Below are 14,863 nucleotides of genomic sequence, written 5' to 3' on the forward strand. Positions count from 1 at the left end.
GCAGGGAGAAGTTGGAATTATTGAAACTAAAATATAAGGTAGTTAAATTACAGAATTGAAATTAATGTTCTAAACCAATTTTCCCCCAATTTTGCTTTGAGTTTTGTCCTGATTCAGTGCAGGGAAATGTTTTGATATGTTGAAAATTTCTGTGAGATGGGAATCCATTTCTTGTTCATTGGTAACACTTACTAATCTTTGTTAAGTATTTTGAGAGCATAACAATCTGAAATCTCATATCACTGAGGGATATGATTAAAGCTATTTAACACAGAGAGGAAGTGAGGCATAAAAATAGTTTTAAGAGTAAAAACCATAAAAAAGAAAATCCAAGATTAAAACTGACTGGTTAAGACACCTATCTCCTTATTTTAACCCACTTAATACCCAAAATGCTAACTCTGTCTCTTTAGTTAAAGATAACAGCGTGGTACATCCAGAGTGGCTGAAGATCAGAAACAACTCCTTGGCATTAGTTTCCCGTTCTCAGCTCTCTCCAGATGGAAATCCTGAAGTCTCATGCATAAACACATATGCTCAGCTGAGCAGCCCTGAGTCTGAGAAGGGAGCAGTTTCCCAGTGTGGCCCTTGCAAACACTGGTGATTCCCTGAACAGGTTAGGATGCTGACATTAGCATTTCTTATCAAGGGAATATATTGTTATGAGTCATCTACATGAACTCATATGCTTTGATTTCAGACACAAAAAAGCCACAAAAGCAAAGTAATGAGAAAATATGACCTTTTGAAAGTAAGTATATTTCACAGAACAAAAACTAAGATTTAAAGATTTGTATTTTTACTTCAGTTAAATACCTGGCTGACCCTGGCAGATATATTTGTATATCTGAGACATATACAAATAGTGGCAAGTAAAAGAAGCATTTAGATGGATGGCTGCAGATGTTTCTGGCTAATGACCTTAATGCTTATTACAAATTAAAAGGCATAGAAAAGTTGGTAACAAACTAAATAAAGGATTGTGTGATATTTGGATATTAAATCGGTAGAGAAGGCAGACAGTAGAGATCTCTCACTTTTCTTGCCAAGACAAGTACAGTTTCTATTAGCAAGATTAGCAAGGTTTGGACTACTACTTCATAGTAGCTGGTAAGGGGCTATTGTTTTGACTGTTACTGAAAACAGTTTTAAAAAAAAAGGGATGTTTTAGCTGTTGCTGAGCAGTACTTACACAGCACCAAGGCCTTTCCGGTCTCTCACCCCACCCTACCAGCAAGGAGGTTTGGGGTGCACAAGAAACTGGGAGGACGCATGGCTGGGACAACAGACCCCATGTGACCCAAGGAATGCTCCATACCATGTGACTTCATGCTCAGTATATAAAGCTGGGGGAAGAAGAAGGAAGAGGGACATCACAGCATTTGTCTGTCTACAGTCCCAAGTAACTGTCAAGCATGATGCAGCCTGGCTTTCGTGGGAATTGCTGAAAACCTCCCTGCCCATGGAAAGCAGTGACTAAAATCCTTGTTTTTCTTTGTGCATGCAGCTTTTGCTTTCCCTTTTAAGCTGATTTTGTCTCAAGCAATTTTGTCTCAAAGTTTTCTCACTTCTCCAATTCTCTCCCCCATCCCAACGCAGGGAGTGAGCAAGTGGCTGTGTAGGGCTCAGATGATGGCTGAGGATGAACCACAACACAAGCCAAAAGAAAGCCTTTGTTTTCACTGTTAAGATAGTGAAAGTTCAAAGGTAAATTGTTAACAGAAAACCTTATGGTGTATTCAACTAATCTATAAAATCACGAGCCTTGTTGCAGTGATACCTGGAAGCATTTCATCCTACGCTGAGAGCACAAACACGTGTAGGGTGGTCAGTGGAATAGGAGTGAAAGCTATTGAACAGTAGAACAGCTTCAGAGCTTCCTACTACAGAAAAAGACTGTACAAGAAGCAGAACTCAGTAGGATACAATTTTGTAAGCCACACTTTCTTGAAAGATTGTGTTGGGAAAGACAATTTAAAAGTATCATAGAGATTTTCCCAGGTTATTATATAGTATAGTATCTCATTCAGTAAGGAGTAATTCAGGTTCCAGGGAAAGCTCATGTGAGTATCACAGGAAATCACACATTTTTATTAAGTGCAATTCTACAAGAGTGTTAGTTCAGTTTAATGTATAAGGAGCTGACAATATATTCATGTTGTGAGTATCATTCTCAAAAGACCGAGGAACACAGAGATTTCATTAGATTTAATACATGCCAGTAAAGTGATTGCAGGCTGTGCCCAGAGGCATAACACAACAGAAGATGTTATTCCCTCTTTCACAATTATTACACTTCCTACACTGAGACAGTGTGTCAAGGGATTCCTTGTACCCTGTGAGCATGGAAGACGGCAGATAGGAAGGGAAGATTTCACTAACTTTGTAGCAAAGACAAATAGAAATGAAAGATTGATAAAAAAGAACTATTTGAAATAACTGAGATCCCCTGAACATAGCTTGAGGTACTCACTGGTCATCTGCATATGCCCAGTGTGACCTTAATTCCTGAGTTCAAATTGAGAACAAGGAGTTTAATACAAAGAACAGTGAGAAACACATGAGAAACACTGGTAAAGGCAACTGACTAAGCTGAATTCCCCTACAAGGACCATGAAAAAGCAGTCAACACCAGACTTTTTCATCAAGGAAAAGGTTGCAGTCAGCTAACTTGAAACCAGAAAGGACAGTATCTTAGTTATATAAACAGAAGAAGGCCTCCTGATGTCTGAAATGGACAGGACTTTCACAAATCCTGTAGGTAGACAATTTCTGCCTGCAACACTGTGTGCAGCGCAGAAATGAAACAGCAGGGCACAGTAATAGTGATACACACCACATTAATTGTAGGATCCACAGTTTGCTGGGTTTAAGCAAAATGAGGAAAGGAAATGGTGCTGACATCAGGATTCTGGGGTTACAGGGGTTCTGCCCTCACCCAAGACTAACAGACTGGTCAACAATAAAAAGGTCAGGTAAGGGAAAAAAAAGAAAAAAAAGAGAAAGAGAGAGAAATTAATAACACCAACTACATGAGCAACTGGAAAAAGACTGGAAGAAAAAGGTTGTGGAAATGCTTATTCTAAGATTATTCTACACTATGCTGGTCAGGAGTTTTGTGCTCCTTTACAAAATTTTGGTGGACTTTGATGGACTCTGAATTAAAGACAGTGCTCCAGCATTGTCTTTAAGGAGCTCTATCTGGCTGTAATACAGACTAATTTTTTCAGTCAAGAGTCCAGATACAGTGAATGTAAGGTGCAATATAATATGCTTACACTATTGTGTAAGCAGGTAACAAAATTCCAAGTGAGGCACACAGTATTACTCAGAAATTATTGGTCTTGTTACTATCTAAGCCAAACACAGTCAAAATCCACCTGAGTTTTTTGTATCAGTTCTTCTCTTCGTTCTCCCTAATGCCCCAACTATGGAGGTGATTAAATTTTTCAGCCAGACCAACCCAACAGGGTCGGGTCATGATAGGTGCTGCCAGGCAGATAATGGCTCCACCACCAGGTGGCTCTGAATGGGATTCACAGCTGAGGTGTCAGATTTTGAAGAGCATTTCAGGTTTTTAATAGAAGTGAACTCAGAAGGTGTCTCATGGATGAACAGTAATCAATTTGTAGAGCAGTCTTGCCTCTTAACTACTAAGATTTACCTACTTTGTCTAAGGCTTTGATTGGATGGGCACTTGAATATAGCTAATGTATATTTCAGAGGGAAGCAAAACTCTGGGATTTGGAAGGTATTTGGAATTGTGAACCTATTATAATTTTGAACACAAATTATACTTAGCTGCACACATGAAGGAAACTATGAATAATCTTTATGGTTTGGAGAAATATTTAAAATTGCATGAGAGTGACTAGAAAGATCATATTCTAGTCTCAAAAGAGGCTAGCACATCTAGGATGACTTGCTTCTGATTTTAAGCTTCTTTATTTGCAGGTCTGCCTCAATACAGCTGCTAATTTTATATCTTTGTCTATTACATATGCTTTCATTTAGAAACATTATTAAAAAATGCAATCATATTAGTATACTCTAAAGGAAAGGTTGACAGCTGCTTCCAAGAGCAACTACTTATACAATGGATGATGGATTGTTTGGGTTTTTTTCTGTATTTGGACCTAAATACAAATATATAGAGAGAAAATATGTCCAATGTCAGTACAGGATTGCTGGAATGTGTTTTAGAGGAATGAATTTTAGAAGCATTTATTTTAAAACAATAATTGATACTATAATTCATCTGTAGTCATAACAGTGATTAACATGTTTAATAGCAATGTATTAAAGATGCAGATTTTGTGGTTTTCCTTTACTCTGCCAGAGTCCTAATTCCTCTGGATTTTGCAAGAGTCTTTGGAATAATTTTTGGCAATAAGTAAATCCTAGAGCAGGAAAAGGGAAAAAATTTACATTTTCCAGGAGTATTATGCAAAATACAATGCCCTTACCAATGCAACGACAACACAAAGTTTCAGACATAAAAAAGATTCACTGCTGTAGCAGCAGCCCTAGCTTGAAAGAGCACCTGTGTGGCTCTGCACTGTGGGTCTGCCTTAAGATGACAACCTGCATATTCTGTTAGAAAACAGCTGTATGTCTTCAGCCATCCTGTCTAAACTTCATTATCCTTTTTTTTTTTAAGGGTAGACACAAGGTAATTTAAATGACTAAATTTGATTTAAATTACCAAATTTGAAGGAAAAGAAAAAAAGCATTGTCTGATAATAACATAACATAGCATAGCTAATATAATTATCTGATTACTGTACCTTCTATAAAATTTTGTTTAATATTAGCTAAATATTTCATCCAAAAATAAATTATAAATGAGACTATTATGAATATTGTGAAGCCATCTAAAACTGACTCATTTCAGTGCCAGTGCTGGCAGCGTACCTTACCAAATTTAGAAAAATGATGCAGGCAAAGAACCAATACTACAAATTCTTTGTTAGCACACACTTTTTCCTCCCTGCCTAACAGTACCTTTTAAACTAAAACACAAAAGGCTTCATTTTCAGAAGTGACAAGCAGCTCTGAGTGCTGAATCATAGATGGACACAAAGAAGCTTTAGCAGTGTTAAGTGTCTGTCCCAACAGCTGCCGCTTTACCCTGGAATAAAGGCTCTCAATCTCTTCAACATCCTCTGTTCTGCCTTCAACCAGTGCAAAACACCCTTGCAGAACTGCACACAAAGTGCTGATTATGCAAACCCCATGTCTGTGCCGTCCTTCACCCAGAAGCATAACCCCCTGACTAGAGCACAGATCTGAGATTTCTCGGAGCAGAGCACAAGGATGTGTTATGGACTGAGAAGGATCCACAGGAGTAAGAGACAGCACTTCAGCTATGTTTACAGTCCTCCAGTATGTTCTCAGAGACTTAGTACCAAATTTTTTCAACATATTCCAGTGCTCAGTTCTGATTCTTCCTTTGAATACTGTGAATTTAAGCAAGATTAAAATATAATTCCTATGATGTTTTCTCTTTCCTCAGTAAACTTCCTGAGAATCCCCTACCAAAGTATCTCCTCCATAAAACTCAAGATTCTAATATTGAGTGTAAAGGCTCATGCAAAGGGATAAGGAAAAAAAGCCATTATCAGTAACTTCAAAAAGCAGGAGGAAGAAGATATAAAAAATGGAGCATGTTAGAAGTTTTATCCTCTGATCTACAATGGTGAACTCACATCTCAGATTTTTCCAAAGCCAACAAAATACGCCATTTATCCAACCTCATCCCTCCTATAAAACTTCTCTCTGCCAATGCTGTCTGGGTCTTCCCCAATCTGGTCTTTCCCTCACTAAAGCCCTCACTTTAAATCCCTTTTCCATTTCCCTATTCCATATTTGCCTATTCCAGCCACATAACTTTAATGCTCCAACTTTGGCTCACACTTGCACCCTGCCATGCCATGTTACGTCTCCTACCCCCAACAGGTTAAGCAGCTCCTTCCAAGCACCTCTATCCTTATTCTCCTCTTCATCTCCCAAAGACTCCACTCTATACTAAAACAACACTGCCCTCAAGTACATGCTCCTTTCCTCAGCATGAAATTGATTTAATTAATGTGAGTCAATTAACTAGATTGGGTATCTAGCAATTCCTGAGAATTAATGTTAGCAAATAAGAAGAGGAAAGTGGCACATTCTGCAGTGACAATAAAATACAACAGCAGCTTTTCTCTGTCAGCCTAACTTCTATCAGGATATAAGTGCGGCCACCACACAGGAAGCAATGACACAATACACTAATTGTGTCTTCTTTAGCATTCTGCAAATTCTAACACTGAAAGTTGCCTGTATACTGCACACCAGAGTGTCCTGCAAGTTTCCCAGTGAGAAGATGTTCTTGCAAATAGAAGCTGTGAAATGGTTTTGGAAATGAAGTGTTAAATTATAATTGGCATTTCTGCTGTCTTTGATAGCAGCATAATCTTGCTGGAGACACTACCACAGATATGTATTGGAAGAAATTTTAAGAGTATTTTCTATTCTGATTTTTTTAAAAATGCAACAATCAGAAAAGCCTCTAAAAATGAAAAAGCAGGACAAAAAACCAGGATGTTCTAGTGGCTTTTACAGAAAAGAAAAAACCCTATTGCAACATGGAGCACACAGCACAAGAGCTGGGCTACTAAACACAGCAATGTTCCATCACGTGCCCAAGGCAGGCAGGCTTGCTCCAGGTCACTCACCAAGGCAGCCCCTGTGCCTGTTCCTATGGAGAAGCAGCACTGAGCACAGCACTGTCCTCTCTCAGGCTGCTGGGATTAAGGACTGTCCTTATGCACATCAAAGGACAAGATCTATTGGTGTCACAGAGCTGGCCTCTACTCCAGTGTGCATTTCAAGAGAGGGAACACCCCACGCTTTCCCACCCTTCTGCAAGAACAAGTATTTTCAAGTCCCTGCTTGACTAGCTAAAAAAAAAAAAATTGTTAAATCAATATCTGGCAGTGTTCACACACAGTTTTGTGATCCACTGAGGACTCTTGATTTTTTTCATCTCATTCCTGTTAATTCCATTTTCTCTGTGCCTAATACACTGGTACCTTTCTTTCCTGGAGCCTGTTCCCTTCATCATCTTTACAGCAGACAGAGATACATTTAGGTCACTAGGGGTACCACACCCACTCCCTAGGTAACAACGCAATAGTTGTTTCTCTTAGAAACACTGAGTTTATAAGAAAATATACAGGCACAATTTCAGGTATAGTAAAGATGAAAGGCATAACAAGAGAACACTCAAAGGACCCAAGAAAATGGAAGATGAGAGGATATTTCTCAGAGACAGGGAGGTAAATGAGCACTTTGCTTTCTATTTATATTTTGTTAGCCCTCTTTTCTCAGTTTATGGAACAATATTTGTCCATATTATGGTCCTTTTTTATTACATAATTAATACTACATATGCTACATTAATCTGCAATTGCTCTAAGAACATAGCAAAGATACTAATCAACATTGTGCTCCCTTGTGCTCCTAACATTTTGGTTTGTGTTTAACCAGCTCCTTAGCTGGTAAGTGGACAGAGTAACTTCCCCATAACTGCTCAAATAATAATGCTATACAACTATGTAAGAAGACACATGGCAATACCCAAGCACAGCAATGCTTTTACTATGAAAATCATTATCAGTAAAGGGACAAGCACAGCCCTTTTTCTGCAAAGCCTGAATAAATAAAGGAGCTTTGTCTAGGAAATTCAGAAGAGACTTGAAGGGAAATAAATTCTGCAGTTAATCATTCATCTTGGAGTGTCTGCTGAGCAGCTCTGCAGCCCATTCTAAAGCCTTTCAGCTGTGGCAATTACTACAGGGTGTTAGACCCAGGGGTCTGTACAGCTCTGGTTTTGCTGGTCATGTCCATGGCTTGAATTGTTCAACTGAATTTTCCCCAGCACAGCTACACAGAGAAAGGCACTCAGGATTACCACGCCACAGCATGCATGCATATCCTGTCCATATCCCAATCTGTACATCTTCCTGTTTTTCTCTTTCCACATCTAACTGTCTTCAGTGCCTAGCAAGACATTCCCCTTCAGGATATTGTCCTGAACAAGCAAAGATTAGCTATGGAAACTGCATGCTTGATAAGGACACCATATAAATGAATATTATTCCAGCAACATTAACTTAATTATTTTGATAACATTGGAAAGGTTACGTCTTGACTTTTACAGAGACAAGCTCTGTATATTTTTAGAGGGCAAAACAACCAGAAATCTTTGGTCTGCTCTTCAATATAGTATATAAAAGGTTTATGGATTTCATCAAAACTGGTTAGTTTATTGTCTAGACCACAGATTATTTTTCATAAGATTTTTGTCATATCTGTGAGCTGTTTTGTAATGATGGATGAGACTATTGCCTTAAAATCATCATTTTCTCTAAGCAGGGAAACCCACTGAACCCTGTCAGATAGAATATCGCCTTCTCCCCTGGAGGCTTATAAACTAAGGGCATAATCTATTCTTACATGGGTATACAGGAGTCCAGGACCAAGCTACACTTAACTAAAGGGTTGTTATACAGGGATAGAATATGAATTATACAGTTATAATAGGAGTTTCAAAGTTTTGCTTGCAAAAGCTGAAATTGTTACTGAAACATTATACCAACCACAGGCTTTGGCACTCAAATCAAAGTTGGTGATTTCAGCCCTTCTAAGGAATGATGTTTCTAGAAACAGTGTCTGTCATTGTTAGTTTTGTTTTTTCATAAAATAAGAACAGTGGATCATGTGAAGGCGTAAGTGTCAAGTAAAATCTATGCTCAGTTTACAAAGAAGCGAAATTGTGTCCCTTCTATAATTTCAGTCCAAATGCTAGAGCTTAGCAAGCCATACAGTCAATTATATGCACAGAAATAAATCACAGTTTCTACATGTACGGCTCTTGAAACACATTTTTCTTCAGGTATAATGACAAGGAGCACAAATATACAGGAGATTGGAAAACGCGTAATCACTCTCTTCTGTAGAAAAATTAAAAACACTTATAGTAATGGACTAGGCATCAACCACTGCCAAAGGTATCAACAATTTTCACTTTTATCATTTATCACTTAGAAAAATCTGCTCGCTGCTTCTGTCTTACTCTACATGACTTCAGAGTTAAAAATTAAATATGCAGCTTCACATTTCATTTTTAACAGTTAATTGCTGCATAAATACACAGCGTAAAGCAAAGCACAGACACTTTAAAAACCACAATGGTTCCAAAATATTCAGTTGCCTCTTTATTTACATTTCTTATGCAGCAGATACATTTGAAAGACCTACTCTGAAGTGACTCTTTCTACAGTAAGGCAAAAAATTTAAACTCCTCATCATTTTGAAAGCGATAGAATTGACATTTATTGCTGTGCCATACCAAACTACAGCCCCACCTCTGGATAACAAAAGACTACAGGGTAGATGGATGCTTTAAGAGCCTTCCCTGGAGCCCTCCACTGTGTACTGTGTTGTCTGTTTAGATTATAAACTCCTGAAAATGCCTGGACCTGAACATTTTTTCTCTGTTTTGCGCAGATCTACTTCTTATGGTGTTTAGAATGATCATCACGATTAATCCATAGATAAACTACCCTAAGGAAGCCAATGTTGCCTGCCCTGCAAGAGCACGGCCTCAGATGTGGCATAAATACCATTTGCTCTCCGTTATTTACAGCGCCTATTATGGCTCCCCAGGGGGACATGAGTCCAACGCCCAAATTCATGGGTCATGCCGGGGAGGCAAGCACCAACTTTATTAGACTGTGAATTAGGCCACTGATCTGTAACACCCACAAAGCTTGCATGCTGATGAGATATATATATATATATCTCATCAGCAGACATCAGTAAACCCCTGCCAACTCTCCTGACCAAAGACACCCACAGAACGAGCCAGAACACTGCAGTGCTACAGAGGTAGCAGTGCTACCTCTCCCCTTGGTGAATCTGTAGAAAAACTGAGTCATGTCATACCAAGTTCAGCCCTTTCAATATTAAAAACCAAGATAGAGTAATGCATCTCAAATTATCTAATGACCACACACTAATGTGATTTTCCCTGTCTACTGCTTTCACAATAACTGAAGCAATAGTCACTTCAGCAATGGAAAAAAAAAAGAAATAAAATAGCCAAACAACTGAAAAATATCTAGGTCACTACCAACTAAAAGATTAACTTTATTCTTAGTATCTCAACCTTTTTTTTTTAGTTAATTTGATGGTATGAAATGACATTATTGACACATGGCCATTGTGCATACCCAGCCGCATGTGCCTGTGGGCAGTGTATGGATGAATTGCATGGCCAGTGTTATAACACTCAGACACCAACTTACAACTAAGCCATAGGACTTTAGTGTAAGTTGATGGATGATTTTTGAAAGGTGAATGGCAGAGTTAAGTTTCCCCTTTTGCTAAATATATATGGTTCCTGTTCTTTGTATTTATACTTATGGAACGTGACTTTCAAATAACTTCACCTGGGAAGCGGCAAATTAGCTCTGTGTGCTAACTGGCTGGAGTAAAGAACCCATCTGTAAAGCTTTCCTTGAGCAAGGGGTTTCTTTTCTGTTTGTGCTTAAAAGAAAATGGAAGCATAGAAAAAAAAACAATTCAAAGGGGGAAGAGACCTGCCAAAAGAGATACATATATGTATTGTACTGACTGTTAGGGTACTGAATTCCTGGCAGGGCTCACATGGATGTCTTTCTCTGTGCTCTCTCTAGAACTAAATCTTATTTCCAATGTTTAGAAACAAGAATTGTAATATAATTTGTGAATAAAATCTCCTAAGAAACCCAGCAGAATTTTCCCTGGTGGTATTGCCCTGGCCATTCCACATATGACAACATACAGTTTGAATTACAAATTAATGTCATGTATGAAAATAAAACTAAGTCTAATTCTCACCTGTATTGGGTTTCCACGGCAAGGTTTTGGTGTGTTACAGGGGTGGCTTCTGTGAGAAGCTAACAGGACCTTCCCCCATGTTCAGCAAAGCCAATGCCAGCCCCAGGAGAGACCCATTGCAGGCCAAGGCCAAGCCCTATCAGTCAGAGTCAACTCACCATATCACCCTGGTATCATTTACACACCCAGTAGTCTTTACTCATACATTACAGTAACAGTTACTTTCAATCAATATTGAATACCTAAAAAATCTATTTTTAAAAGTCTCTACAACACTTAGAAGGCTTAACATATCTGTTTTAGTAAATAAAAAAAATAATAATTGCTGTTCTGAGTAGTAAAATCCACTCACATTACATTACACATATATAAACTTGCACAAAAGAAATTTTCAAGAGGGGAAGGGAGAATTTCTCTCCTGCTGCAGAGCTGTGAGTCATGAACACTTCCAATAGTCCACATTCAGTTCTTTAATCTCTTTTTCACAAAGGAACTAATTTCAGCCCAGAATTTAGACAGATGCTTAATGCCCTGTTAGGTTGTTCCAATACAGCTAGAAAAACAACTATTTACTCTGTGTCATGTTTGAGTTCCATAGTATTCATGTTCTAGAAAAAGATAATGAACTTCTAAATACTTTCCAGTAAATGTTACTATCCTTTTAGGCCTTCTTCAACAGGAATATTCTACAAGCTCCTGATATGTCAACCAAAATTTTGTATTAAATTTTATTTTTCAACAATTTACATCTACTGGACTAACACAGAATATTCCAGGTTAATAGTGTGCCCTCTTTCACACTGAGCATGAACAGGTCAACACAGAAACTTCAAAGGCCATCTTGAAATTCTCTAGCATCAGCTAGCAAGGGCTATTCTTGGCCTTAAAATATGATGCCAAAACTGCTCGAAACAATGAGGATTCCCCAGGATCAGGCAGGAACGTTATCTTGTCTTTGGGTGAAGGAAGCATATAGAGTCAGATGGGAGGAGGAACAAAACAATCTAATAAATGGAAAAGGCGTGGAGACAGGGACGCTGACTTCAGACAGTGTAACAGTTCCTATAGGACCAGTTCAGCTGCCTCCAAAAATGAAAGAGCTGGAACCCCCTGCCTTCTGCAGAGGTCCAGTTCAGCTCCTGACTCCTTCCCAAGTCAAGCAAGGTCTGTAGCTGATATATATTTACATCTGCCTACTCAGTGTATGAGTGTCAAGAGGTTCATTCCACAAAATTTCTTAAGAGCTATCAGACCTACCAATCACATTCCAAATTACTTCATGGAATGTGACAAAATCAAAAGAAAAGAGGAGGAAATAGATGAGTGATGCAAGACACTGCCATAGAGAATTGTCAGAATGCAACTGGGGATTTTTTTTCCAATTCTTTTAATTAGCCTCAACTTTACTACAGTTCAAATTAAAGTATCACCACAGGCTATTGACCCCAAGCAAAGCTCATATTTCTAAAAAAAAAACATTTGCATAAAACTACACATATAAAATACTTACTTAAACAACTACTGCATCTTGAAAGATAGTAATTGAGAAATACAAGTACCTGGTGTCCCCACGGGCAGGATCCTTGGGTTTAGTATCACTGTCATAAACAAAACGCTCTTGGGAGATGACTATGATGTTGTCTGTAGTTTCATTTCCCAAGATAGTGATAACAGGATAACCCATCTGTAGTGTCCACTGATCCATTACCTCTTGGATATTTACAGATTTTCCAACCCTTTTTAAAGCCTTGGAAAAAAAAGAAAAGTTTCAATACACTGAAGCAGTATCAATATGTAAAACCTTTTTTTTTTTTTTGTCCCAGGATCAAAACTGTTTTTGGAGGGTAAAATAACCATCACACATGTATGCAGATACACACACACACACTTACACCCAACACACAGACACTACATAATTGAACTTAAGGCTCTCCCTACATAATTGAACTTAAGGCTCTGTGTATCTTTAAAATAAATGTTGAGTAATCTTAACAGAGAGGAGAGTGACAGTCAGAAAGTCATGTTTTCCACATCATTCAAGTACATCTGCTGAAACAGAAGAAATAACCTGCTTTACAGGATTTTAACAAGGGCCACAGAAATACAGGGTAGCTATTCTTAACCAGCTAAGGTTAAAAAAGACACAACTAACAATGTTAGTTGATCTAGGCACTTATTATAAGGCATATTTGAAGGGCCTTAATTTCTAAAAACATAGTGCTTCTCTGTTCTGAAAATCAAAATGACTAGTTATTTGAAAATACTGTCCCTTATATCCAAAGTGAGGCTATGTATACCAAGATATCCCTTGCTGCTTCATAAACTGCACCTGTTAGAACACATGGAGGACTAATGTGTTCATATTTGATTCCATATGTCAATAAAAAGGCTGTTTTACAAGTGGATTTTTGTCTGAAACACAGAGATACTACAGCATCGTGGGAGATGAGACTGCATATGAGGAGAAAGAGGCATCATTTGTTCTGCAGCGACAGACATGCTCCTAGCTGTCGAACGGTCCAAGATCACAGACTGAGCAATCTCTGATGAATACAAGCAGAAGATGTCTTCAGAACTGAAGCTGCAGTTGCACTGCCTTAGGAACAAAGGGGCTGGCAACAAATGCATTTACAACTGAGGCAAACAGAATTATTAGCTGCAACAGTAGATATGAGCATACAGTATAGCTACAGTGGTTATGGACCAGAATACAGTCTCATTTTTGTTCCACTTCATTAGCTGCAGATTCTGCTGTTCTTTCAAGACAGCATTCATTCCTCTGACCTCCCATGGCCCAGAACTGTCCCAGAGGCTTTAACAGAGGCTGGAAAGAAAGATTTCTTGTGGTGACATTCAGCTACAGATTAAGACACAGATTTAAAAGCCTGACTGTATGTTACTTGTCTCAACTCTCATTAGTAGTCAGTACAGACAGAGGACTTGGCTCAGTTGCCCACATGTATGTGAATAATGACATTTGACCTTTACCAGCCACTTCAGAAGAGCAGAGATTTCCCCATATATCTGATGCTAAATTGGTTAGACACACATGAATGTCTTAAACATCCTACTGTACCTAATCTGGCACTAGTTGCCTATATTTGAACAATTATCTCAAGTCTCTAGTCAACAGTCAGTGGTTCAGGCTTATTATAAAATAATCATGTAGTGGCTAGCCAACTGAATTACTTTCTAAGCTCTGCTGACTATATTGACTAGATTTCTGGCAGTCCAGTTGTTCCTGTTCACTAGTGTCAAATGACATGTCCTAAAATACTCAACGCATTCTTTCAGAACCATTGTATCTACAACAGACGTGCTTCTCAGGTGGCAGCTGGAAGCCAGGTAGAATAAATTAAGGTAAAAGCTGTTAAAAGTCTGTGATTCAGCAACTGAAGACTCAGTGAGAAGAACAGGATCTTGGACATCTAATTTACATGTATATACCTGCTTCTCTAGGTGTCTTGACCTCCAGCTAAATCCTAGTTTTGGTGTCAGTGGTTAAAACTAGATTGTGATGTTTTGTATGGCTTGAACTGGTACCTGTGCCAAAACTCTCTGACTGTACTCCACATTGTCCTCCACTCAGTCTATTTCTGGGGAAGACTCAGACTAGCTCAGACTAGTCCCATAGGGGAGAAATTCAGGGACACTTTGCTCATCTTAGAAATGATGAGCCATTGTGGAGCACTAGACCAGGTTCTAGAACTCAAGCCAAGCTTGGATATATAAGTCTCTACAGCATGCCAAATATTACAGTAAATAGTTCTCTGTTTACATCATACTTTGAAGCTTTAATATTTTTGTCCTTCACAAAAATCTTAACTCCATACAAAATCACAGACGCATGTGATGGAAATGCCAAAGCTCAGGACTTTCATGTGTTTCATATATTCTAACATAACAAAGAATAGAAATGCTGCAGATCTCATCTTTT

General features: G+C 38.4%; 1 protein-coding gene across 1 annotated transcript in view; it reads right to left on the minus strand.

Moving 5' to 3' along the window:
- Positions 1 to 14,863, minus strand: part of TRHDE (thyrotropin releasing hormone degrading enzyme) — a 210,402-nt gene that overhangs the window by 64,531 nt on the left and 131,008 nt on the right. The window contains exon 9 of the mRNA XM_058022136.1: positions 12,486 to 12,673. Within this exon, the coding sequence (XP_057878119.1) occupies positions 12,486 to 12,673 (188 nt within the window). The remainder of the gene's footprint in view (positions 1 to 12,485; positions 12,674 to 14,863) is intronic.

This window comes from Melospiza georgiana, chromosome 4 (genome assembly GCF_028018845.1).
Source record: "Melospiza georgiana isolate bMelGeo1 chromosome 4, bMelGeo1.pri, whole genome shotgun sequence".
Classification (NCBI taxonomy): Eukaryota; Metazoa; Chordata; class Aves; order Passeriformes; family Passerellidae; genus Melospiza; species Melospiza georgiana.